General features: G+C 45.4%; 3 protein-coding genes across 3 annotated transcripts; 2 read left to right on the forward strand and 1 right to left on the reverse strand.

Moving 5' to 3' along the window:
* Positions 1 to 1,699: 1,699 nt before the first annotated feature.
* Positions 1,700 to 2,423, reverse strand: LOC128307249 (uncharacterized). Its single transcript, XM_053045011.1, has 3 exons — positions 2,248 to 2,423; positions 1,987 to 2,110; positions 1,700 to 1,920 (listed from the first exon to the last, which is right to left on the reverse strand). Exons 1-3 carry the CDS (start codon positions 2,368 to 2,370, stop codon positions 1,700 to 1,702), a joined length of 468 nt encoding a protein of 155 aa, XP_052900971.1. The 5' UTR covers positions 2,371 to 2,423.
* Positions 2,424 to 5,512: 3,089 nt separating this feature from the next.
* On the forward strand, positions 5,513 to 9,762 carry LOC128306977 (uncharacterized). Its single transcript, XM_053044662.1, has 3 exons — positions 5,513 to 5,707; positions 8,646 to 8,769; positions 8,851 to 9,762. Exons 1-3 carry the CDS (start codon positions 5,666 to 5,668, stop codon positions 9,063 to 9,065), a joined length of 381 nt encoding a protein of 126 aa, XP_052900622.1. The 5' UTR covers positions 5,513 to 5,665; the 3' UTR covers positions 9,066 to 9,762.
* A 2,610-nt stretch (positions 9,763 to 12,372) lies between these two features.
* On the forward strand, positions 12,373 to 21,965 carry LOC128306312 (ELAV-like protein 2). Its single transcript, XM_053043774.1, has 5 exons — positions 12,373 to 12,482; positions 17,805 to 18,325; positions 18,449 to 20,381; positions 20,452 to 20,950; positions 21,450 to 21,965. The coding sequence occupies exons 3-5, from the start codon at positions 20,189 to 20,191 to the stop codon at positions 21,796 to 21,798; spliced, it is 1,041 nt and encodes a 346-aa protein (XP_052899734.1). The 5' UTR covers positions 12,373 to 12,482; positions 17,805 to 18,325; positions 18,449 to 20,188; the 3' UTR covers positions 21,799 to 21,965.
* The last annotated feature ends 4,962 nt before the right edge of the window (positions 21,966 to 26,927 follow it).

The following is a 26,927-nucleotide window of genomic DNA, read 5'->3' on the forward strand; positions in this document are numbered from 1 at the left end:
AATGTATAACTTGGCGACTGGCAAACATTTGCATTCTACTACTCTTTATTTAAAATAAAAGAGAGTGGAGCCTAAATGTATGCAAATTGACATGGATTTATAGACTGGAATATTAAACTCAGTTAATCAATAGTTCAGGTTATCAGTTAATTATCAAAAGTTCTAGCACAAGTCGAATGTTCATTCAACTTCCAGGCAATGCATTCCACAATTCAGCTACTGTCAGTTTTATTGGTGTGATAACGCTGAATGAACTCGTCACTGATTTACTAGCAATTGACCTATTGGCCTATTTTCTACTCTATGTTTGGGTTTCTCCTGGAGGACTGACTTAATTACGAAGATTAAAGCATTTAGACAACCTTTCTGCTATAATGGTTGATACAATTATAATCAAGATAATTTTGCTCTCCAGATTGCATATATTTAGGCGTTTCTAAGGAAATTTGACTACTACCCACATCTATATAGAGATTCTTTGGAGAATATTAATGCCTATTCCCTACATCCTTGAACCACATCGTGATGTGAGCTCTTGCCATAAGATTCATTTATTTTGTTAATAACTTATTAACAGCTTCATTGCGTGACTCGTCTGCTGGGTGCGACCGACCTAATGAACATACGCGATGAACCGTCCGAACACCGCTGGTACCCAATCGTACCAGTGTACTAAAAGTCCTGATAAACACATCACCTCGGTGGATTAGATCGCTTCGGGTCCGAACATTTGCACTGCAGATTGTTCATCGTTCGGGCTTCACCTCACAGCATCCGTTGGTGGTGTGGAGGCACAGGTTGTAACGGGGGGCCCCCCAACCATTGCCCCACGCAGCACGCGCGCAGATAAAAAATGAACTTCTCCTGCAGATAGCTTATGGCAGGTTGGTGTGATTCGTTGCATGTGTAAGTAATGTGTGTCAACGTGGTGAACGTATCCACACTTGCCCATTCCGGGTGTTCGTACTGTACGGGGCAAGCCGGTTCATTCTTGCGCACCGAATCGATTCATTCATTGATTATAGTTCGTGCATTGCCAGTGTCAGAAAGTTTTTTCTGTTGGCTTTTCTTTTTCCTTCCTTTTTACCCGCCTCGCAATGCAACTGAACGGACGCGAGGGGTACGCGAAACCGGGACCGGTGCAAGGTTATGCATAGTTTTACTGTTTTATTCATTGTTTGCTTTTGCTACTGCTTTTTCCCGCTACCATGCTTATGCTGATCTGCCTGATCGGTATCGGTGCCGGTAGTTGAATTGCATTTCGACACTGATTGCATTTTTGCTGCACTTCATACCGCCATTTCCGATGCCGTTGCGTTAGACGTGCCATTGACACCAGCGCGTGAAAGATGACAAATGTTGTGCAAAATGATTGTTTTTTTTTCGTTCAGTTTAACATGAAGCTAGTTCTTAAACTGCGGTAAATGAACGAAAATAGTTTAAATGGATGAGAAACTAAGCGGAAAATTATAATGCGCCGAAAAGTATGCAATTCGCAATACAAAATAATACTAACAGTCATCAGCAACGTCTCTATACGTTCTATACGTTGTTTTGACAACATTTGTCCAACTGTTAGTATTTATCTGATTTTATTACAGCATCTACAGCAAACTAACACAAACACACACTTACTCATTACTAACACTAAACATCCGTACAGATAGTACGTGGCGGTGGTGGTACCGTTGCGGAAGGTTTACTTTCGCTCACGAAAGGTAAAAATCGTGTCCATCAGGAAGATCACCCCATTGATGACCGCTATCGAACCTTTGGTGATGGCAAGATCGCGCGTCCGGGTGCGAAATGCGTGCTCCCACGCCTCGATGATGAAGACACCGGACGTCAGAAAGCAGACACACCCGAGCAGGCTGTAGAAGATGCTTAACCGCCGATGCAGATGGGCCTTCATCAGGTAGCCTGGAAAATAGGGCGCATGGTTTGTGGGATAAGGTCGAACGATAAGGGTCGAACGACGGCCCGTACCTGCCATCACGGTGAACAGAATGACGATGAACCCGCAGAACGTACCCGTGGCGAGAAACCCCGTCACCAGATCGCCATCATCGAAGCTGTAGTAGTGCAGCGTCGTGCAGGTAACTGCCAGCGACTGCACGATGTTGAAATGGAGAAATGGAATGGAAGGAAACGGGTTTGGTATCGGATTTGATTGCTGGACATCCTCTTTTTCGGGACATTTCTTTCAACAACACCGCACGGAAGGTTCACAACTGTTCGCTACATTACCAGCTCGAGAAACTTGATGATGGAGAGCGGTGGCCGATATTCTCTCGGTGCGGATGGGTGCGTCCCAGGTGGTATCACGTTATGGTGCAACCTTGGCGGTGGTACTACGGCCGATTCTGCCATGCTGGGCACGCTTGTTTCAATGCCAAAACACACAACCGATTTTCGCACAGATTTTCACGCTGCAACATCCAACACTGCCCGAAAAAGGAACTGTTGCCTGCTGGACTGCACACCAAACTAACCAAACGTGAAGACTCTCCAGACAACCCAGATCCCAGATCTAACTCAACAGCGTGTTGAGTAACGTACACCGCGCTACGCAGCCGTGATTTGAGCCAATGTCTGGAAGATCTGATGAAATTGCGGGCGATCCGCAGCGGGGTGAGTTAATTGATAGCAAGCAAAACCTAACTCCCCAATATGGCCACGAGCCCCGCAAAAAAAAACCGTTGCGTGGCGGGTGTTGAAGTGCTTCCGAGCGGTGGTGTGGCTAATTTTGGACGGTTAAGAATGGTGTGCTATGCTTGGGAACCGGACAGATCACTTGGACGACGCAACGTTTCAAGATCACTGCCTGGCCCGGACCATTCTCCCCATCCGCATGGGCTACTATCTCAAGTGCTGTCATGATGATGCTGTTCCAGTTCTTGCCTCACACACGCACAAATATCCCACCCTTTATCTATTCCAAATAACCGAGTTATTTATTTCATTGCTTTCCGCCCCAGCGGACGCTAACGAAATCGTGCAAAATGTGTCGTTTTTTTCTCTCGCTTTGATCGACCTCATGGAATAGACCTTTTTACAGTGGAGTCCGTCAATCATGTTTCAGAAAATAAAGCAAAGGATGAACTGCTTTCGCTTACACGCGGATAGGGTGAAATCTGCCACTAATTTCGCAACTCAGCGGACTTTAGACGTACGGTGAATCGATGCATAGACCAGATTCGTTCCATCATGACCGGATACGGATGGACGGTACGATATTTCAATTGAACTCAGTGACCCACCATCCCACCACGGTTTCACCCCCAAATCACCCAATCCGATCGATATCCAGATCGACCTATTTTATGTCCCGAACTTCATCGAGCATTCACGCACATGTTGCGCTGAACGCCAACAAACTGAAATGAGGAAAGAAGTGTTCTTTTTTAGACATCTTAACGAACCATCTATGAGAAAACATCTACTCCAATCGCTTTCAACACAGTTATAAATATCAACCCTTTACCCAACCCAACATGGCGATGAGGGCTCCATGTTTGCTTCTTTTGTTTTGTGTTCCTCTGTTCGCCACAATGGCGGAAACTTCATCGTAAAGCTCCGCCCAAAGCCTTCACAAACGCGCACAAAAGCTTTTATTTGTGCTTTGTCCACCGACAGGTGGCGCCAGCAGGGCTCGCTAAAAATAGACTCGTGGCGATTTTGATTTATTTATAAACTGGAAAGTAGTTTGTGAGGCTGGAAATGATTTATTTTCACTCTTACTGCTCGGTTGAGAATAGTTTCGCTTGTTTCATCCTACGCCAACCATGTTTTTATGTATTCAAACTGTTTGTATAAATTCATTTCATAATTATTATATATTATATATTATATATTATATATTATATAATTATTATATTATATTATATTATTGAAAGCATATAAGGCAAACAAAATTCAATCTGCTATTAGTTTTTTCTTGCGGGGTGGGTAGCTATATGACATCATTTGTTTACATCCAGATGTTCTCGTCAGCAAACAAATGTGAGACAAGATTTACGTTCTAGATTACACCCTATGGATGTATATGTGCAAAGACCTGCTCTCAACCAATGCAACGCAACGCACGTAAGTTCTACTGGAATAATAAACAAGCGGAAATGTTTATGTTCTGAATCATTCTCATCTTGCATTCATGCTCCCTCGAGGGGGAGGATTTGCTTCTCTTATTTAATATCTTTTTTTTCTTGTCTTTCCCGTTCACGGCACCTTTGTATAAGTGTGGTTTTCTTCTCTTACTTTTAGGTTCATTTTCTTATGTATCCTAGTCACGGCACCAATATGTAAAAGTGAATATCTTCTCCTATATAATAGCTTTACTTGCTAGTGATTCCTGGTCACGGCACCATTGTACATATGTGATTTTTGGCTCTTAATTTTGAGATCTGTTTTCTCATATATCCTAGTCACGGCACCAATGTGTAAAAGCGAATTTACTCTCTTATTAAATACCTTTACTTTCTTGTGTGATCATGGCACCATTGTGCAAAAATGATTCTACGCGCTTTATCTCTTTATTTATCCTGGTCACGGCACCAATATGTAAAAGCGAATCTCTTCTCCTATTTAGTAAATTTATAGTAAATCTTTTACGCAAATATGCTTCATTGTCACTAGATGGTGCGAGTGTTAAATTAGTGTTACTGGATTCCGTCACCATGTGGAGGCGTTCACATGTTTGACACTACTTCTTGGAGCAGCTATGTTCACAACAACAACAAAAAAAGACTAATAGTCATCCAACTATTTTTACACACAAACCGTAACAGTTGCGTAGCGTGGTATGCTTGCACCGCAACCTCCTTGATCACCTTGATAGCCGAGGATCACGACAAACATTGATCATGCGTTCCGCCCTTTAAGCAATCGGTGCGATTCCGTCATCGTTGTATGGCCGCGTTCTACCAGCTCGGTCTAGCGCAACCTCCAGGTAGTGTCGGCACTGATGAGCTCATCCCTGATTTACATACAGTCCGCAAATGGTTCGCTTTTTTCCATCGTTTATTGCTTCTGCTTGCCTTACCGCCCAAATTTTATAGCTATCTCTCAAGCATGAGTGCAACGCTGCCGTTGCCATGCGACCAAAATGTGTCTGCCGAATACGGCGACAAACAATGGTGTGAGCGGACCAGCCTCTTTCAAGACGGTTTGTTTTTTTTTTGTATCTGCGTTGATCATAGGAAGCTACCCTACTATTCTTCCAAGAAAACTGACGATAAACCGTCGAAAAGAACGCGACAATAACGACCTCGACGAATGCCACCCAGCCACATTCATCCATCTGCAGCGTCCTGGTTTTGGATGATGAGTGCAAACCCCGCCGTCAAGTGAGGCGCGCGCACCAAGACGACACACAGACACGCACGGGGGCGAGGTCTGCTCACATGCCAACCGATCGCATCATCCCAGAACTGACACCCTCCTGCCCGACAAAAGCATGGCCGGCCAGGCGCTAGCTGGCCCGGGTGCCGGTTGCTCAGTTGTATTCGAAACGTTCAACCAGACGGTCGCTTGTCGCTTGAGTGCCAGAGTGTCAGAGCGTGTGATTTGTTGTTATTGTTAAACACCATCGAGCTCAACCCCGTACGTCCCACCCTTTTTCCAACCCCCGTCAGCCGTCAACCGCAAAGCAAAGCAGCAAACAGAGATGGCCGTTAGCCGATTGTCCATTGTGAAGTTCCTGGAGCTGGTAAGTTCGGTCCGGGGCCCAATACAGACTTGAGACAGTACGCTTTGTGCTTTGTGTGGGGAATGTGATGCCTTACTGGAGCCGATAATGCAAAGAAGTTAGCCAGTTAGTCCAATTGAGAACCCGAATTGCCAGTGCGTTTAATGTTTTTGTCTGCATCTCGGCGAAGAAAAAACGTCCAACAGCAGCACGTTTGGGATTATAGTTTTTCCCCATTTTTCCACCCAAACGGGGGGGGGGGGGGGGGGGTGGGTTTTCAACCCCACCATGTGATGTGTGTTTCGTCAGAATTTATTTGTGGCCTTTGTTTACACATTTGCCCTCGGGTGGGTAACACTTCACCATTGGATTTCCTTTGCGAGCGGAAGGAAGCGGAAAGGGATGAAATAGTGGGTTGGTGTGGTGAATTTTGTGTTAGCCGTTCCAACAATAGCGTCTAACCGTGGATACCGGAAGCGCATCAAATTACAGTGCCATCCATTCTGAAATAAACAAACGGCCAGCTCCCCCAGTTGGAGGGAATATTAAAAAGTAATTAGACAGAACCGGAAAAACCAAACACAACCCTATTTTCGGGAGGGTTGAAGTTGGCATCGGAAATCAAACCGCAACCCAACGCAACACTAATAGAACAAGGTTGGAAGCGCACACAAAAAAACCCCTCGCGGCGTAAGTCGCGGCTTTGCGGATGATTTAATGATCGATGACATCACCGGACGCAAACAGCAAGATCGTGCTTAAAATACGCTAACGCCCGCATTAGTCACCGCGGTAGAAAGGAGAACGGGGGAGGGCTACGGAAAACCGACACCATCGCACGCATGCATCGACGGCGCCTTCATCTTTTCGTGGCAACAATAAACGCGTAAATAAATGCGCCTTCGCTGTTCGCGCTACGGTATATTTGCTAAACTAAAACAATGATTAAAATAATGACCCCGAAGGTTTTCTGCCGGACGGTCCGTTGTAAGTCAGTGGACGGTTGGTCCGGTTGGCAAACTGTACAGCAACATATAAGGTCTCACACACTGGTGAGGCATCCTTTTTTTTGTTGTTGTTTTGGAATAACATTCCAAAACCGTACCACGTGGATGGGGTAGTAGTAGGGGGGAAAAACAACCCCCCCAATGAAGGGTTTTGAAAGGGCGGTGTGAATGCATTCCGCAAATCGTACTGCGCATCTGACGAACGCAGCAGACGTGTGCACGGCAACCAGTTCAACTTGACCTAGTTCGGGGGGGACGGTCTGGCTAAGAGCAGCCAGTGGGTTTACGCGAGACGCGAACGCACATTTGCGATGAAACATTTGGTTTTTTTCTTTGCTGCTGTTTTTTTTTTTTTTTGCTAAACCACTTGTTTCGTTCGCGTATTGAAAAACAAACGTAAATAGGAAAAAAACAAACCAACATAATATCGGTACAGTTCAATGGGCATACAGGCGGGATTGTGTGCGGAGCAGACAAGACGCATTATCATCGCATGGCAGCGCCATAATAGCGCATGTTAGATAGAATTTTCTACACGTGTGCTTTGTGTGGCAAGGGTATCTAAACCACCGTGTACGTTGGAATGGGATATTTAGCAGCATTCTTCGTCGTTCCTTCGTTCTGGGGACGTTCGTCGCTTATACCCTTAATAATAGATTTCATTTGAAACACTTCCTTAACTTCTCATTCGAGGTCTAATGCTGGACCTCGAAACGTCGCACAAGGAACAGTCTGTGTGTATTATTTATTTCAGAACTCCAGCCACGACAATGGGGCATATCATACCATAAGTCAGTAAGCTTAAGCTTTCCGTCTGTATCTGTCAAATAATCTAAGAACCGTATCTTTATGAAGAGATTCGTAAAGAAGCATTTTGACATAAAGAATGACATAAGGGAGCATTTTTTGCGGAACTACAATTTAAATAAAATCGATTAAAGTTTATTAACTTAGGTAAAGATTTTATTCATTTCAAACAATATGTTAATCTGATTATTTAAAAAATCCTTTCTTTTTTGTTTTCATTAAAAAATGTTTGTTTACATTTTTAGCCCATGGGAAACATGGTCTAACCTGCTAGAAAAATGATTTGTTTTAATATTTGGCGAGTAGCTTCGTTAGAAACACAATATAATCCTTTTTTATAAACTAAACTTGGTTTGGAAGTGTCTGGAAGAGCCTGGAAACGTAAAAACACATTGAAAGCTAGTTTTTTTTTGTATGAGGTTTGACGTTTCCAGGCTTCCAGGCTCTCCATACATATTCGCAAACCAAGTTAACCTAGTCAAATTGACAAATATCATATCATGTATACCATTTTTTATACATTATGTATCATGTTTAAAGCATCGGGTTGAATTCTAACCCGATTTAACGCTTGCGATTGATTAATTCTCATGCTGAATATTTGTCATCATTTTGTGAATTAATAATTATTAATGACAGTCGCTTCGTGATGCGTCTTCGTCTTCGTGATGATCGGTCAAAATTTCACTCCACACCTTTACATTCATTTGAACATTCCAATCATATTCCAGTTCCAAGTTCATGATGTTCATTATGTCATTTTGTGTGTCAAAATATTATGACCTTTTCGAATTTCTTCAGAATGATAAATCCTGGTACTTGAAATATTTGACAGATGCCGTCTGGTACCTTAAGCCCTTCCGTCTCTAACGTAAAGTATGATCTGCCCCATTACTTTTAATTAGTAGAAGGTGTCACTGTTTGACAAGTTTTGCTCTGGGGGCTAAATACTAGATATTGTGTCCTCTCTGGCGAAATGAACACAAATGAACACTTCATGAAGAACGGAACGCAATAATAGCTCCTGTTATCTACAACGCCCCATTTCACAGCGGTCATTTTACTCATCTTGACCGCTAGAGCTGCTGTAGCGTTATCAACACACGCAAACTATCTTACCCACGCTTTCGTTTCCACTTCCACAGGCACTCGCCATCAGCTGCGTGGTCCTGCACTACAAAAGCCTTGGCGAGCGGGATGACATCACGAAGCTGCTCGCCGCCGGCACCTTCGTTGGGTACAGTGTGATTCTAATCGCCTTGTTTGCTGGTATGTTTTTTTTTTGTTTTCTACCCCGCAGCTTCACATCACACAGATTTACATCACACAATTCTCGCTTTCGCCTGACAGGGTACTTGCTGAGCAATCCGATCAACAAGAAGCTGGACCTGTTCTTCAGTCTGATCGGTTGCGCCATGTTCATCGCGTCCGGCGTGCTGATCCTGAAGGAGTGGGAAAATTCCTGGAACACCGACACGCGAAAGATTGCCATCTCGAAGGGTTCGCTCGCGATCGTCAACGGTGTGCTGTTCTTCTTCGACGCCATCTTTACACTGCGCGACTAAGCGTCTTCGCGATTTGACGTCTTCTAATGTGCTATGATAGTGTGGATTTTTTTTTCGTTTGTTTATTTTTATTGTTTTGTTTTCCACGTAATCTTCATCATTAATTTACCGATCGGTGTACAGCTTTACAATGAGGGGTCCAAAGCATTCAACCAGCTATACACGCGATGGCGTAACGTATACCGGTTCGCGATACGAAGTTTAAACGCAGCAAGCGATCGAGAGATAAAAGTTCCCCAAAAGAAATTAAGCGAACGTTACGTAACTTCCTCAATAGATGGCGCTAGCGCACCGTGCTTTGCTGTTGCTGTGCCAGAGTTGCAACCAATGCTGCCATGAACCGGAAACGCTTGCATACAACACGTTCAGTAGCCTCCTCGAAGGGATGTTGTTGTCTCTATTTGAGTTGTGTGTGCTCCTTAAATTATTTCTCCATCCATTCACGCTTATCGTCTACATCTAACCTTAACCACGGAAAGGAAGTTGAATCTCACAATTGCACAGTGGAATGAATGTTTTGCTGTAAAGCTTTTGCTATCTCACACACCGATATTTGGTAGGTAGCGGTCACGATATACCACGCGGTACGCTGCAAACACCACAACGATTATACGCATTACCTCTAAGATATGATATTATATCTACGTTTCGAGTAATGTACTCTTTTGATATATGTGTATACAAATAAAACTAAATGTACAAAAAAACAAATTAATAGTTTTCCTTCATCATTATCATCCGAACAACCTCCAACCTGAGTGGAGCTAATCATTAATTCGCAACGTCAATGAAGCAGTTTTCCGGGGATTGGGGGAGGAAAACTAAAATCATCCCCTGCAAAGGAGCAGTGTATATCGGGCTTTTAAATTGAGTAGAGCTTGTTTTTCCATTCCACCCTAGAAGCTCATTTGTAAAGTTGCATTTTCTCAACCCTCCCACACCCTTGCTGAACGATAAAGGAAAATGCAATCGATTACTATCTCCCGGACACTCGGGAAAAAGACCAACGTACATTCGCGATTGAATTTGCCTAGCAACACCCAATAAACGAACGAATAGCCTCGAGCATTACCGGTTACATTGGGAACAGCATGCAAAATGGTGGAAAATCCCAGAAGAAAAACTATGACCGTGCTATTCCGTGTCCTACGCAGCTAGCAAGTAGATAAAGTCGATATAGTTTAAAACGCCTCCTGCGAGCTACCTTAAAAATGATCAAATGCATTCGAAAGTAATCATCCCCTGTGTTTTTGCTCTCATTTGCATACCTTCCAGGCGTTTATTTGCTGTTGCTGTTTCGTTTCACAGCGCGCATTACAGAAAATGGTTGCAGTATGCATATTTTATAAATACACTCAACTCGTGGCTGGCCACACAAACACACTTTCACTAGGGAAAACTAGGGAATAATGGTGAAGTTTGAATTTTTCCGAGGGTGAACCACCCCGAAAAGCGGGGTGTTCGGTGGTAATTAGTTGGGCGAAATATTTCCTCTCTGTATGCGCTAGCGTTTGGTGGTTGTTATGAAGTTATGGACCTTCCGCACCCCTTTTCCTCATCTGCCCCGTTTTTCCAGCATCCCTACCAAACCCGGGAAAAGCGGGTAGTTGCGGTGGGCGAAAAAGGAAAAACCAACCCCCGAAACTCCCGTCGTTCCTGGGACTAACCATTTACTTTCTCTCTTCGGTGGTTTTTTTATCCTACACTCCAACCCCCCCCCCCTCCCCGCTTCCCCTCGAAATCGACACACCCAAAAAAGGGTTGGCCACTGTCCTTCCCTTTCTTCCTTCCTACACCCCTTAGTGGAAATTCAACGGCATTCGGTTGCATACTGCCGAAAAAAAAGGGGTTTGCACCGGAAAGTCTGAGCATACGATCAGGGCAGAGTGCAACGGTAAGCAAACAAACAGCAACCGAAGAAAAAAAAATGGACAAACAGAAGATTTTTCACCGGTTTCGAGATGATTGCATCGGTTCCGGCCTATCGGTCGTGCAGGAAATGAAGGCAAAATCGTACAAATCGTATGCGAACCTGCTGGTGCCGGTCAAACGATGTGCTGACATGGGCACGCATGCGTGGCATCATGCACACGCACACAACCCACCAAGGTAGAGCAGTATCCTTGCCAATTCGCGACCAGTGCTGGTGGTTGTGAGGGTGTGCTTTAACAAGCACACGAGACAAGTGTAATTTGCTGGGCAGAGTGGAGCGTACTCTCTGTTCCTATGACATACATATCCGTCGAAGACGCACCGCGAGGTGGAATTTTCATGCTAACAGAGGAATTGCTGGGGGTGAAGGGTGTTGCAGCTACTAGAGAATATCTACTACCCAATAAACTACTCACAAAAAAACAAAAAATCGTTTCGGACTGATAAGACACCAGTTAACTACGTACTCGAGTCAACTCTTAGTGAAACAGACTCTCTTAGACCTGTTCTAGCCGGACATACTACGTATAGGCAGTATAGGTAGAGTGCAATATCTCACCAGTGTTGGTTAGAGCTCCTAGTGTTGGTGCTGCGCAAAAGGAACCGGATATGACTGGCGCTTTCTTCCCACTGGAGCAAAACACGCGCCCCTATCGCTCTCGCTCGCTCTCACTCGCTTCAGCGCTTTAGTATTGGTACCGACCCGATGGATGGAGAGAGAGAAGGGAGGAAAAACTCCCGTGCGCTCCGTTTGACCAGTTCGCTTGGCTCACGAGTCACTGTTCGCATCAACTTCAATCCAGTGTATATTTTCCCGTGCTAGACAAGTTAATTTTTCGTCCGTTCGTACCATCATCTTGATTTTGCGTTTTTGATTTTGTGCAAATCTTTAAATTGATATACATATACATCTTTATATATAAATATATATATATATCGATACAACCCAAAAATCTTCCTATCAACCGAACCGACTGATAAGGGCCTAAGAACAAATAGGAAGAAACGCCAAAAGGTACGGGGGGTGGGAAACCGACCCTTCCATTCCCAGCAGAGAACTCCACCGGATTCTTGGTTTGTAACAGCGAAGCAAACACTAAAAACATAACCTCAAAAGTTAAGTAAATCAACGACATCCACAAGGGAAAAACGGACATTCTGCTGCTCCCATTCCAGTGACAGCTGGGGCCTGGAGAGTTGCTGGCGATTGCTTGCTGCTTTTTTTTCCGGCCGTTCGTCATCGGTGAATAGTTCTTTAGTTGTTTTTTTCGTTCACCCCTTTCTGTTTCCTGCCCTACGCTACGCACGGGAAAACCTGTGCCGGGAAATGCGTACCAGGCGTACTGAGTGAATTCCAAGTGTGCATGTGTGAGTGTGTGAGTGTGCGTGGGTTTTTTTTATCAGTGTGTGAATGCTGAGGTAAAATAAGCCGGGTCACTGGATCCTTAAATGGCAGCAGGATAGGTCTACACACCACCTTACACTGTAAGTATACCCTTGCCCTATACCTAAATGCCTCGGTTCGGGTCAGCAAATCCGGTCCGAAGGACACGTCCAATATGTACATGTTTGTACTTACGTTTAATGTACAAAATACCGACTTTGGTACTCAAAAATGGCCTCCAATTTACCCAAACGGGAGTTAATTCTTGGGCGAAATATTCTCCCGGTCCGCGACGGGATATTTGGTAACGTACGAGGAGTGGAGTGTACCGCCGGAAAATACTTCCCAACCCCACCTCACGGTTTTTTACCATTCTCGAGGTCCCGTAGTATGAGCCTTAGCTTGTAATCGATCCAAATGTGTTATGTCTGAAACAACCAGAACCCACGCATCTACAGCATCTTGCTGTGTCCCGTGCCAAGGTTTAGAGAGCCTGCAGAGCTGGTCGCCTTTAGCGTTGAACGACGGGCGCAAAATCCTTCCTAAAGAGAGGATAATAAAGGAGAGAAAGGTCCTCTAAGGAGTGCGACGTATCCGAGCCATTTGGTCCGTCACGCATTGGGGACTGCCTGATGGCAAACAGGACCGTAGCCTCAGAGCGAGTGATCCGGTTCCGAACCGGCGACGAAGGACACAGAGAGCGAGAGAGAGAGAGAGTGAAAGTCCTAGCGCAGCGGCAGTAAACAAGCCACCGCTGCAAGTGTGAGAGAGTGCTAGAGCGGCGAGATGAGAGCGAGTGTGTAGATGAGCGCGCGCGCGCGCGCCTATGTGTGCGTTTGAGGTAACGCACTCTCCCGGCCCGGCCAAGTGTTCGCTCTGCCCGTAAGGCTCGCTCGGTACGGCACAGTATCGCAGTGCACCCCTTCCACGAGTGCGTGTCGCGATCCAACAGTCTGATTTTATCCTCTTCACGGCGCAGGCCAGCGTGGTGTGAGCCTTCCGAAGGCACGTACGGCTTTAGGTGATAAGGCAACCAAAGTAATATATAAAAATATATATACCTATATATATATATATATACACAAGCATTACATCCCGTGCGGAAACCCGAACAACAAACAGCAAAGAAAAAAACCCCAATTTTTGGATGCACTTTCAAAACATTCGCGCTAGCGGCAAATGATAGGTGTGCTTCGAACGGTGGCGAATTTACCACACGGTCCACCGACCGGAAGTGCTGTTGTTGTTTTTTTTTTTGCTAGCGTGAATCGGCGGCCCTAGAGTGCCCGACGGTGAACGTGAACGAGGCGACACACCCAGGTGCCGCACCGAAGGCGAACGTGACACGACCACACGCACGGTAACGGTTAAGGCCAGTTTTTTGGTAAGTGTCAGTGACCCTTAGCTTTCTTCTTTTTCTTCCTTTATTCGAGTGTTCTGGGCGAAGGTGTTCCCGGGGAGTTTTGGGTTGTGGCGTGTATGTGTTGGTGGACGCAGTGTGTTCGCAGTTTACCAAAAGACAGTTAAGTTACTTTAGTTCTTCCATATCAGGACCTTCCTATCTGCAGGCGCTTTGTAAAGCGGTAAAGATGATCGGACAAAGGGGTGAGTTGTGGATTGCATTGAGGGAATTCGCCCGGTCCGGTGTGTAGCTCACCAACACTAGTGCGCTTCTGCTCCTGGAAGCCTGGAGATGCCGCAGGACACCCATTGGGGGGGGGGGGGGGTTGGCTGGTGGCGGAAATGGGAAAACAGGCCGGGCACGCGCACATACGCGCTACCAGTACCATGGACCGTGATACAGCACGTGTGCCCCCTCGCCGGAACCGGGAGCCCAAAAAGGGCGTATCGCCAGCCCTCGCCAGCCTGTTAACTTAAGCGGCGAAACAAGTGCCACGCGTTTGCACCTTTGATTTTGCGACAGCGACGACACTCGGCACGGACGTGTGGGCAAGCATCCCAGCGATATGCACCAAACAAAATGGTAGACCCGTGCTCGAGAGTAATCACATATAACCTCAATCTACTTCAACATCCGGCGCTAGACGGCGCGAAGTTGAGGTTTGGACACCACGAACAACCTCCAAACGAACAGAAGGGGGTGGGTAGAGTTCCGAACGTCCGAAGAAAGTGTCAGAAAACGGAGTCCAGCGTCATACTTTCAAGATTCAATTTATGCTAGAATTGCGTGGCAGGAGCTCATTTTCGTAACACGGGATTTTACACTGCTTGTCTAGGATATCAATCCCCCCTCCTTCTAACACCTTTACTTATACGTTTTACGAGAGTTCTGAGCGGTGTACTTGAGGTCCAATGAGGGTCCAACTCTCAATATATATTTAAATATATACATTTATTTCCCTGGAACACCCTATTTCAACCGCAAGATGAAACATTTTCCAACCGGAGGTGGTTAAGAATTAAGGTCCCGAGGGTGAAGAATAGTTCCGCTTTGCCCGGCAAGTAACGCCTGCCGAAGCTCGGGCTAGAAATCCCCTGGCAAAATGGGAAATAGGTCAAGCAATCCGTGCACAACGGGTCCTCCAGTTCTGCGTCTAGACGTGCAGAAGAGCGCAGCTACTGCTGCCGACATCTGGCGACCACTTGCACGGTGTGCGAATGAGAACACCCACCTCCTTGCCCCCCCCCCCCCCCCCCCCCTCTTGGAAATCGCTCGCGGGTTAGGGAAAACCGCACCATCCCTAAAGGGAGTAGCGTGTGTCGGAGATCGGGATATGACAGACACCGTGACACCAACACACGCGTAAAAACATTTGACGAGCCGAGTTACAGAAAATACGTGCCAAGGCGCATTCTCATTTCCTTCGCATGCTTTTCTTTTTTTGTTGTTATGCGTGTGTGGGTGTGTGTGGAAGTTTTCCACCCCCGGTTTTCCCCCGGTTTCGAATGTTCGAGCGGAACTGCTGCCCTCCGCGATACGAGCACTGTGCTTGAGACTCCTCAAATCCTCAAAGGACATCCATGCGTATATGTGCTCATGTGTGCCTGTGTGTGCGTTTGTGTGTGTGTGGGTTTTGGGGCATTTTCTTTGCCTTTGCCAAGAATGATCCCGAACCTTATTGTGTGAGCGGCTTGAATGTAGGGTGGATACATAAATCTTTCTACACCCACACACACACACACATACATGTACGCCCACCGGGAACTAGGACGCGGAAAGCGAAACACGGGATACCCGGCTAGTGTACACACACTAACACACGAATTGCATAATTTATCATATTCTAGCCCGAGCGACGACAGAAAAAACGCACCAGGGCGTTTCCTTTGGTTGGCCCCCGTGGCAAACGGGGCAATTATCTTCGCCTAATCAGGAATCAAACCATCCAACGTGGGTCGTGGAGCGTGGGGTGCGCTAAAAACCACCCCCTACCCCCGTAACGAGTCCTTTCGCTGGTTTTGGGTGTGTGTGTGTGTTACGTAATAAGGGTAGCTATTGTAGTATTCAACACTTTCAGCAACCAAGCCAAGAAACCATCGAAATCATGCATGATGGATCCATCACCGCAAGTCCTCACAGCATTCGTAACCTCACAAAATGTTTTACGTACCCAACAACAAGAACAAAAAAAAACAGGGTTTGCCGATTATTTTTAAGAATCCTTTTTTTACGATGTATTTGGTTTTAAATGGGAAGATGTTTTTTGTTGTTGTTAAATACCCTTCATCTGTGCGTACGTCTTCTAATAATTGATAAGATGATAAGACTTGTTCTCCCCTCGTGGCCACACACAGGCAGCATAGCAAATAAGCATTTTTGCCTGCCTTCAAGCTCAATAACATTCATTACTAGCGTTCCACTTCATTCCATTTCGGGTGTGAATGCGATCGTTGTGTGTGTGTGTGTGTTTGCCACCGTAAAACATTTTTACTATTTCTTCATTCAGCTTCATTCAGCAAAAACGGTGTAGCGCCCCTGCTTATCCACGTGTGCCTTGCCAACCCCTTTTTGTCCTGCGGCTGCGTGTAATTAACAGTGCGCGATATGATGTTAACACCACCATCCAACCTCATCCATTCTCGTCACTCACTCTCTCTCTCTCTCTCTTTTTCTCTCACTCTTCCTCGAAAAACACACATACACCAACACCACCATCCAATCTCGTCCTTTTTATTCTCTCTCTCTCTCTCTCTCTCTCTCTTTCTCTTAATTTCCACACGTCTCTCTCTCTCTTTGTCTTTTTCTGTTCACCCTCTCTCTCTCTCTCTCGCTTTCATGCAAAACCCACACACATAAACCAAACACACCCAACACAGCATCGGCTTTGTGGCAGCGGAGAGCGATTGCATACATTTGGGCGCGGACTTTCCCTTTTCAATGCACATTCGTAGCAGGACGACCGTGTTCCGTTGCACGCTCTCACACAAAAACCCTCGTTTCTTACGAAAGGACGAACGTGCGTGTGTATGCATGGGGTGAGATAGAGAGAGAGAGAGAGTGTGTGTGTGCGAGCCAAACAAAGCAGAGAGCAGATGGTTGTGCCGTTTGTGGCTGGATGGTGTTGAACCCCCAAAAAACGACACCCCAGCGTGTAGGTACGGGCAGTTCTCTCGGGTCTGCTGAAAATGTCGAGCGTCCAGTACGCGTAGCGCTCTGCCGTGTTCAGTGCTGTGCAACGCCGGTTGAATGGTTGTTTAAAACAGGCCAACAAACCGGAAGCCCATCCTCATACACAACAACAACATCAAAACCCTCTGCTGTTGGAGTTAGAAGAAAAACGTCCCGGTGCGTATCGTTTGGGCATTTTGTGTGCATTATTTCGAGGCCATTTTCTCGCTCGCTGTATTAAAAGTGCACAAGTTACACCGGAAAACCCATTCCGTGAAGTGCGCTCCTATTCGGCTTGTTCTCGGTACCACTTGCAGCCACGAGAGAGTGTTTCTGCGCCGGGGTCGTTTGTGTTAAACATAAAAAAACACACAAAACCGCCGTTTGCAAGGTGGATCCGTGCGGGGTGATCGGTTTGCTTCTGGGCCGTTCTGGTTCTGTGCCGCTTGCTGCGAGCAAAGGAGCCCACGACGCGTGTGCGCATTACCAGCCCGGAACGTGAAAAGCAGAGGAAGAAAAAAAAACCCGTCGCTGAACCCCCATTTGCCCATGGTTTCGGTGGTGCCCGATCGATTTTCGAAGTCCTTTTCGCAGGGTTAGGGTGAGCGAGCGAGAGCCACCGACCGGGGACCGATACGGTGCAGGGTGAAACGGCACTACGCCCTGCTAGCATCAGCGGAACTAGCAAGCGTTTCGCTTTGCGGTAGCCTTCTTTTATCCTTTCTGGTTTTTTCCCTCCCCCAGGGCGTAAAATATCAACCCGAGGAAAATGAGTTTATAGATTAAATGGAAACTTTGCCTACTGGTTCCTTGGTGAACTGCAACTACATGTCTAATCTCGCTTTACTTGCAGATACCAGAGATTTGGATTACATCGACGTATTTCCTTAAACATATATACACAACCAAGCAAAGGAGAAAATAAGGGCTGTTACACGCGCATCAAGCAAACAACAACAAAAACGACGAGGCGAATTTTCTTAGCACGGTTTAACGGTTGCGCTGAGCATTAGAGAAACGTTAGCACAACTGGATAAAGAGAGAGAGAGAGAGCGATAAAAAGCCCCCCTCGCGAAGACATCCCCGAAGCGATAGCGCAAGCGAGAAAGCGAGAAAGGGAAAGCGGCGAAAAGAAAGCAAAGAACGAAGACAAACAATATTTACATAGGAAAAAGAACACAACACGGGAATAAGTGAAGAAAAAGATCAATTGCTTCCTATTTACAAAATTATCCTAGTAAAAATTAATTATATAATCAAACCAACAAACAAAACAAGACAACAACAACAAAACCCAAGGCAAACAGCAAGTATTACAAATCGCGAACCGATAGCGCAACCTAGCGTCAACTAGATCTACTAACAACGTGCAAGGTAGTGCATCTTGAGCGAGCGAGCGAAAAGGAGAGAGGGAGAGGACAGCTACAACAGAAAAAGTGACAACCTTTTCTTGCTCTTTTTTTCTCTCTCTCTTTCTTTGGTTTTATCACTAAACAGTGTGCAGCGTGCGAGTAGCAGCCTCCCTTCTACCATTGTGCGGCTCCGGCAGAGTCGACAACGGACACAACTAAAGCGAAGGTGCACACACAGGCGGATTCTGTTCCGTTCCGGCCCTCGTAATCTGAACTTCCAGCAGCATCTACATCCCCCCCTCCCCTCCGGAGAATTCGCTACCACACGAAACGATTAAACACCTTCACACCAACAACAACAACAACAAAACCAGCGGAAAGTGACGGAAGTGACCGCTGCACGACAATCAACAAATTAGCATTCAAACAAACCAAGAGTGAAATTTAAAAGACAACAAAGAGCAAAACAAAACAACCCCCCTTCCCCTTTTTATAGTAGGCAGCCGGGTTTTTGGGGGCGGGTGAGCGGCGGAACGAAAGGGAAACCCGCGGACAACAGTGTGGCAACGGTGGTGACACCTGCCAACAAAGTACTTTCCCAATATACCATTCCCACCATCTTGCCGCCGCCGGTGTGGCGCGGTGTTGCGGTACAACCCCGGGGAGCGTAGACGAAGCAATAAACCTGCAGTATTCAATTCAACCGGTACCAAATCGCAAACATACTAACGACGAAGAAAAAAGAAAAAGAAAGCTAAGTAACACCCGCCAATAAACCACTCACCAATACGCGAGATAACGGAAGGATCATCAGACAGTGCTCCGCGTACATCTGCCTGTAACTGGCCAAGAGTATAACTAGTGAAACCGGAACTTCTGGTACCGCTGTAAACAAACACATTAGCACAAATTTTCCAAACTCCAACACCCTCAAGTCGTAAACAAAGCAACGAAAGAAGCAGAAACGGACGAGCTATTAAGGCGCGCAGCGTGTATGTGTGTATATGTATATGTGTACAAGCGTGCGGCGTGAGTGTGTGTAAAGTGCTAGTAGGCTGCAAAGAAGAAAAAAAAACAGAACGGTAGTGAGTGTGTATGTGTGTGGACTGTTTGTTTTTTAAAGAAAGCCAAGCAATTTAGTAAACAAAAAAAAAGGGAAGAGATACCACAGCTAGTGCAAGATATCTAGTCGTAAAGAGGATTTATAAAGGCGAGGAAACATAGGTAAAAAATAGGGACACACGGTCATAAAAGTCGTCCGTGTATTGGCTGTTTAAGCGAACACATTTTTACTACACGAAAGGTGCAAAGCACTTTAGGGAAGAACACGGCGAATTTGGCAAAACAGAAGAAGTACTGCACCACCGGGGAACTCTCCACCAACGCTGCAAGAATACTGCGAGCGAGCGAGAACCGAACGCGTGTTAGTAAACGCGTGCAGAAGTGTGTTGGTAGTGCGACACAGAGTACTAAACCGCAACTTAGCTAGGAGAAAGGAAAACGGGAGAGAGAGAGATAAGAGGCACATTCAACTCTAGTCACACACTCAGACACAGGTGCTCCACTCTCTCATTGACTGGGTGGTGTGCGCCAACCAGCTTCCGTAGCAGATTAACGAAACTTAACGAAAAACGCAACGGTTTTAAAAACGGAAAGCTAAGTAAACAGGTGTTGGGACCTGTCAAACACCTGTCAAAACAAAGCAGCAGGAAGAGTTGCGCAGCAGACCTATAGTTAGCGAAGACGATCCGTAGCAGGCGCGCTATATAGAACAAATACAACAACAACTAAAAAAAAAAAAACAAGCAACAACCACACAAGCAACAGAGAATCCATCCATCTTATTAAGATTAGTGAACACAGTAGTACCGAGGCCGGCGACACGATGATCTCGAACGGGTTGGAAACGGTGCAGCAGAATGGGCGTTCCGGTTCGATCGGGAGCGGCCAAGAGGATAGCAAGACGAACCTGATCGTCAACTATCTGCCGCAGACGATGACACAGGAGGAGGTGAAGTCACTCTTCTCCAGCATCGGTGATGTCGAGAGCTGCAAGCTGATCCGCGACAAAGTAACCGGTAAGTAACGCTTGCAAGGTATCTTAACAACCGCCGACCATATCTAACCGCGTTTCGCTGAACAACGCAGGGCAAAGCCTCGGGTACGGTTTCGTCAACTACCACCGGCCGGAGGACGCGGAGAAGGCAATCAACACGTTCAACGGGCTGCGGCTGCAGAACAAAACGATCAAGGTGTCGTTCGCCCGGCCGAGCTCGGACGCGATCAAGGGTGCCAACCTGTACGTGTCCGGTCTGTCGAAGAGCATGACACAGCAGGACCTGGAGAATCTGTTCAACGCATACGGGCAGATCATCACCTCCCGCATACTATGTGATAACATTACCGGCCTATCGAAGGGTGTCGGCTTCATACGGTTCGACCAGCGCTCGGAGGCGGAACGGGCGATCCAGCAGCTGAACGGTACCACACCGAAGGGCGCGTCCGAACCGATCACGGTGAAGTTCGCCAACAATCCTAGCAATAACATCAACAAGGCGATCCCACCGTTGGCGGCATACCTAACACCAACACCGAACCTGCGCCGCTTCCCACCCGGACCGATCCATCCGCTCAGTGGCAGATTCAGGTAAGCATATATATACGCGATATATTTCCCTATATATTCCTACCGTTTCTGTGTGTGTGTATCGGGGTAGAATGGGAAACAGGTGAGCCAGGTGAGAAAACACATCCGAAACCGGTATCTGCACATTAATCAACCAGTTAAACAGCAATCAAAATTCAACTGCAGCTCAACCGTAGAACCACATCTATCAACCTCTCTAGTTGTGCTATAAACACACTGCTAACGAATATCTAGGCGAGAAAGACACACACCCGAATAATAGATGTGATATTCCTGCCTTGTTAAATAAGTGCGGCAAGTCTCTATGTAAAAACAGCGCCTAAAGTTATGCAATGCGTCATACAAATGCTTACTATTCACGCGCTTGTTTAGCACTTTTAACAAGGCATATCACTCAAAAAACTCTATTACACTGTGTTTAACTCTCTCTCTCTCTCTCTTTTATTTTCTTTCTCTCCCTCTCTTTCTCTCTCTTTATTTCTTTCTCGAATCCGTAAAGCTTGCCATCGAACTTTAGCCGCTACTCGCCGTTAACCGGCGATCTGGGCAGCTCAGTATTATCCGCAAACGCAATCAACGGTTCCGGCTGGTGCATCTTCGTCTACAATCTCGCGCCGGAAACGGAGGAGAACGTGCTGTGGCAGCTGTTCGGTCCGTTCGGTGCGGTCCAGAGCGTGAAGGTGATCAAGGATCTGCAGACGAACAAGTGCAAAGGGTTCGGGTTCGTTACGATGACCAACTACGATGAGGCCGTCGTCGCCGTCCAGTCACTCAACGGTTACACGCTCGGCAACCGCGTCCTGCAGGTTAGCTTCAAGACTAACAACACCAAGTCGAAGGCCAATTAAAAATGGGAAAAATTTTAAGTTTCTTTAAAACCGTTTTAATGCTCCCTTCCAGCCTGGATGCGATATACTCGATCCAGGTCTCTTATTACCCCCACCCTCACCCCCCCCCCCTCTGCTTCCCACCCCTTGCCCAAAACATTTCCGTTCCTCGCAACCCTTTTTTTTGTTGGATCTTTATTTACTTTGGTTTACTACCTTGCGGGAATTGTAGTACCGGTGCCGCACCGTTAGCAATCCTATTCTGTTCACATGCTGTTTTGCTTGTAACAAGACCCTTTAATTTGGATGCTTCAATGCGAAGTTGCACCTTCTCACCATTAAAGGCCGCTAGAACAGTCGGCAATAACGCAGGAAGGAAGAGAGACAGTAGGGTACGAGAGCCTGAGGAGGACTCACTTTCGCTCACTGTCGGCTATGCCTGCAGAGCATTAATATTGCTTTCTACTTATTTATTAACCTACTATCGCAAACAGCTACCCAAAACAACAAAAAAACCATGCGCACATGGGTTGTACACAGTACACGGAGAGCAGAAACACGCACAAGGTACATTGCAAAACGGGAGTGGTTTACAGTGAACACTTCAGTGATTCAGTATAGCGATTAAGTCAAACGTCAAACGTCAGTGGCACGGTTTGCGTCATCCGTTAGTATTTTTCTCCCCCGTTCCTCATTCAAGTTCCCATGCGGATGTTAGTCTGTGTGTTGTTTTTCTTTTTAAATGTGTTTGTTTGTTTTCGGTTGTTAGTTTACGGACGAGGATTTTTTTTGGGTTTTTGGGTCAGCAAATTGGTGCAATAAGTATTTCCTTTCAACACATTAGTAGCTTAAGGTGTATGCAATTTTATTGGTCTAGTAAGAAGCAAGACAATGCCCCGTAAAATGTCCCAAGGCAGCAGTTCGAACGTATCGCGTCATTTTTGTTTTTTCTGCTCCCCCTCGTCCCTCCTTCCTTCCCCCTTCATGTTCCCATTCACTATCCCCACGCCCCCTCCTATTCGCCCTCAAAAAATGGCACCCTAGTAAAATTGATACATTAGAGTCAAATTGCCCGTCAACGCTCAAATAATCTTTGTAAAGCAAATATATTAAATGTAAATGATATTTTAGAATGAAACGAACAAAAAAAAAACCAACGGGAAAAGCAGCAGAAAAACAAATATCCAAACACGCGTTACAGCGAAACCAATGCGCTTTGAGATGAGATAGAGAAAAGGGAGAGAGAAAGAGAGCGAGCGAGCTCTGGTGAAGTGAAAAGGAAATGGCAAAACCGATTAGTTTGTACTAAACAAAAAGAAGAAGCAACCTCTACTGATCAGAGAATGCAAGTGAACCTGCTGCTGTGACGTGCCACCCGTCAGTGGTGTGTATATCGAGGTCAAGTCTAGAACAATGAGTATGTGCAATAATAATCAATCTAAAGAAGGGAGGAAAAAATACGCCGTCGGCATTCGAGAACAACTGTGAATTAAAGTAATATATAGTTTAGTGAAATCCCATTTAACCAAAAACACAAAATGGCCTCCTGCGGGGACGGTAAAAAACAAAAACTGACGCGTGCAAGTACCGGGGACTTCAAAAAAAACCGAGAGAAACAAAGGGAAAAGGGCATGAAGGCGCTTTTGTTTTGATCAATGTCAATGCTAAATATTCGCGGGCAAAACCACACATCCGCATCTAGTTTATCGGATTCACGTTAGGTTAGGTTCTATTTATTTCCACCCCATTCCCCAATAATGCTATTGTGTAAGTGTATTTATTTATTTATTTATTTTCCCCCCGCTTAGTATACGTGCGTACTATCACTCACACCACAACATTAAATCCCACACACGACGCACACAGCAATACACTGCTAGCTATGTATTAAGTTTCACATTTTGCAATAACACCCACGTTTTAGTACCAAGCTGGATACTAGTACTAAAACCGATTTGACAGCTGTCAACCACACACACATACAAAAAAGGTTAAAGAGCGCAAAAATAACTCGCACCGAGCGTATGCCGCTCGCAATTTGTTGTCTCATTTATAGCTCCTCCCATTTTTCACCAACTCTTCCTCTTCTTCAAATCTTATTTACCTTGTACTGTACTCACCAACACTAAGTAATCCAGCGTATGACTTAAAAACCTATCATTCTAATGAGTAACGTAATTATGATTATTCTCGATGTAACGATGCAAAAAAAAGTAAAAATGGGCGGCCATCGGACGCGCGTCCAACCAATTATTTCGATCTCAGCTTGTTCCACTTGCGCAGAAGAACGCAGCTAATCGCAATGTCAAACCAAAGCATCCATCTGCGTTTGAAACAAAAACAGGCAGTGCAGCACGGACTGGCTAAACACAACAAACAAACAAAGAAAAGAACAAATGCGGACACGGAATATATTACGTTCCATGTACTTTTTTTCAATTTTAGCCATTTAATTCTAATTAATCGAATAATTGTATCGTATTATCCCGTATGTAAAAGACACTTACCAAAAACAAAATCACTCACACACACACACATACAAGTGAAACCATTATTATGAATAGTAATTTATCTTCACTCAGCATCGCACTTCTCTTCCTTCTCTGTCTCTCGTCTCGCTCTCTCTCGAAACGTAATTGAGAGAGTACTCACACCAACTCATTTATTCGACATGCTTAGTGTTTTAGTACTGATTGCCACAACGTGACATAATGAGAAGTAAAAAAAAGAAAGAGTGAGAGTGAGAGAGAGAAAGAGAGAGGAAGACAGTGCGGGCCTCCTTAAAGGTCAGGCCCTTTTAATAGAGGTGACCAATGACTTTGGGAGCAATTTAAAATAAGTTTAAATAAGATGTTCAATAATTTAGCACTTATGTTACTCCTAGTATGAATATGTGTGTATGTGTGTTGGAGAGGAGACAATGAAGCGATTGGTAACCTCCCTCCCATCCCCACTCCGGCGCCTTTGCGCCCCCCCTGGGGGAGGAGGGACTATGGTATGGTAATGAGTCAAGAGTCGAGTTTAGTAGAAAAATTTCCAAATTGATGCAAAATTGATTTGATCGTTAAATGAAATCTCTGTATGTGTTTTAAACCTTACCCTACCCTCCCCCACTCCCCCCATTTTCGTGGTGTGTCCTGGGTTTTTGACCGATGGGGTTAAGTTTTAGACCAGTTTGACAGTCACGAGCTGTCAGTGAACGGTGTACTAAACACCCCTAACTACTAATTAGGAGGACTAGCGGGCGACTGGGGATTGGGACTGGGGGTTGCAAGGAGAAAGGAACTCTATCCCAATACCCTCTCCTCCTTCCCCTTCCCCTCCTCTACACTCTTTCACCCTCTCTTGGGCGGAAAGAAGGGGGATGAAGTAAAAGAAGTAAGATAAAACGAACTGGGATATAGTTAAGGGGCTAGCGAGCGTGAGCGAGCGAGAGCATTAGTCAGGGACAGTCGAGGAGGCGCGAGATATCTTTGTAGTAAAATTTTTATTCTGTGACTTTTTCACCTTTTTCCATGTTTTTCGTCTTCTTTGTCCATTTGCTGGGTTTTAATTCGCTGACAAAAGTGCGCGGTAAACAAGCGGCATAAACCAAAACCAAAACAAAACCAAAAAAAACAAAGAAAAACAAACAAAAAAGCAAAGATCGGAGCACATAGCGCGGTGAGCGTGAAATAAGCGCGGAAACAGTGAGCGGAAATGGAAATGGGGTAACAACTTTAATTCATATTTAGCCGAACTAAGTTTAATAAATGAAATCTAATTGTGCTTAAACTAATCAATTTAATCAATCACTTTAACCTGTATTTGAGAATATATGGATAATCGTAATATAATTTTTAAACGGTAAAAAAAACAAAAACACAAAATGGAAAATATGTAACGCATTCAATACGATGTACATGGGAGCAGAGGGAGGAGATAGAAACATAAACGCTAACGCCTGCCACCAACACTTGCGGCTCCTAAGTACCCGTCATCGTCACTTCCAATTCCTGCTTCCCGGCCATTTTAATCCATCCCCCCACTGTCCAGCATTTGATTTGGCACCGTGTGTGTGTATGCGTTGTGAATGAGTTGAGTATGTGTTTCGCAACGGCTATTTTATAGCGCAAACAACAACAACAAAATACAGGACAAAGCAAGGCTAAAAGAAAACTATATAGAAAGAGAAGGGATGGGGAAGAACACCCAACACCCCGACACATAGGAGCATATGTTGTTTTCTTTGTGATGCGATGCGATGAAATAAAGGCAAGAATTAACGGTTTTTTTCCCCCAAAACATTCTAATCAATTGACGTTACTAAATTTGCAATTTGTAAAATGGAAACTCTCCCCCCATCCGTCTTTGCCAGAACCCATTTCACACCACCCCTAGACCTTCTCCTTAGTCACTCATTTTGGTTCTTTTTTTGGCTATAAAGCAGTCGGAAGGATCACTGCTAGTGTACGTCAAATGCGTCCACAAAAAAAAAACACCGGAAGCATTAAGCTGATGAAGCAATTCATTAACGAGCGCACTAGGCACACGTGCTCACGCTAAAATTTCGGCCCAAGGAGAAGGTCAGTGAGGATAAAGCAGGAGCACAAAAGGAGAAACTGTAACTACCATCGTGCTGCAACGTGGTAAAACCACTTGGCGAACTAAACAAACCAAAAACAAAACCAGCAGAAAAGCACAAAAATGGCAAACCTATACACCAAAGCAAAAGCGCCATCTTGAAACGCACAATAATGGGTCAATGGGGGGGGATTTAAGAACGGAGGGCAAAATAAACCAAATGAAAGACAAAAGTATATATACATATAAATATATATACGTATAGGAACAAAATTACTTCTAGTCAAGGTGCTTTTTAGTCCAAATTCTACTACAATTTTTGTGCGATGCGGTGTCTGTTGTGCAGCAGCAGCAGAATGTTTAGCGATATGCATAATTATATTTTAATCAATGCTAAAAAGGAATGGAACGGTTCAGCGTAACACGAAACACAAAGCAAACGGGGCAAAATTAGCTAAAAATTATCCCTCACGGTGGTCGGTAGCGTGGGCTGCTTAAAAGATGCTTAACGGATGCGAAACATCACTCCCCCCTAATAGGGCAGCTCCGGTTGGCTGTTTTGCATACCTACCGGGCGCACGCAGCAA

Source organism: Anopheles moucheti, chromosome X, assembly GCF_943734755.1.
Source record: "Anopheles moucheti chromosome X, idAnoMoucSN_F20_07, whole genome shotgun sequence".
Taxonomy (NCBI): domain Eukaryota; kingdom Metazoa; phylum Arthropoda; class Insecta; order Diptera; family Culicidae; genus Anopheles; species Anopheles moucheti.

Coding starts and splice junctions, on each gene's coding strand:
- LOC128306977 (XM_053044662.1), top strand. CDS start 5,666: ATGGCCGTTAGCCGATTGTCCATTGTGAAGTTCCTGGAGCTG. Junction 5,708..8,645: donor TTGTGAAGTTCCTGGAGCTG/GTAAGTTCGGTC, acceptor CCACTTCCACAG/GCACTCGCCATCAGCTGCGT. Junction 8,770..8,850: donor TCTAATCGCCTTGTTTGCTG/GTATGTTTTTTT, acceptor TTCGCCTGACAG/GGTACTTGCTGAGCAATCCG.
- LOC128306312 (XM_053043774.1), top strand. CDS start 20,189: ATGATCTCGAACGGGTTGGAAACGGTGCAGCAGAATGGGCGTTCCGGT. Junction 20,382..20,451: donor GATCCGCGACAAAGTAACCG/GTAAGTAACGCT, acceptor TGAACAACGCAG/GGCAAAGCCTCGGGTACGGT. Junction 20,951..21,449: donor CCGCTCAGTGGCAGATTCAG/GTAAGCATATAT, acceptor GAATCCGTAAAG/CTTGCCATCGAACTTTAGCC.
- LOC128307249 (XM_053045011.1), bottom strand. CDS start 2,370: ATGGCAGAATCGGCCGTAGTACCACCGCCAAGGTTGCACCATAACGTG. Junction 2,111..2,247: donor TCATCAAGTTTCTCGAGCTG/GTAATGTAGCGA, acceptor AACATCGTGCAG/TCGCTGGCAGTTACCTGCAC. Junction 1,921..1,986: donor TCTGTTCACCGTGATGGCAG/GTACGGGCCGTC, acceptor CCTATTTTCCAG/GCTACCTGATGAAGGCCCAT.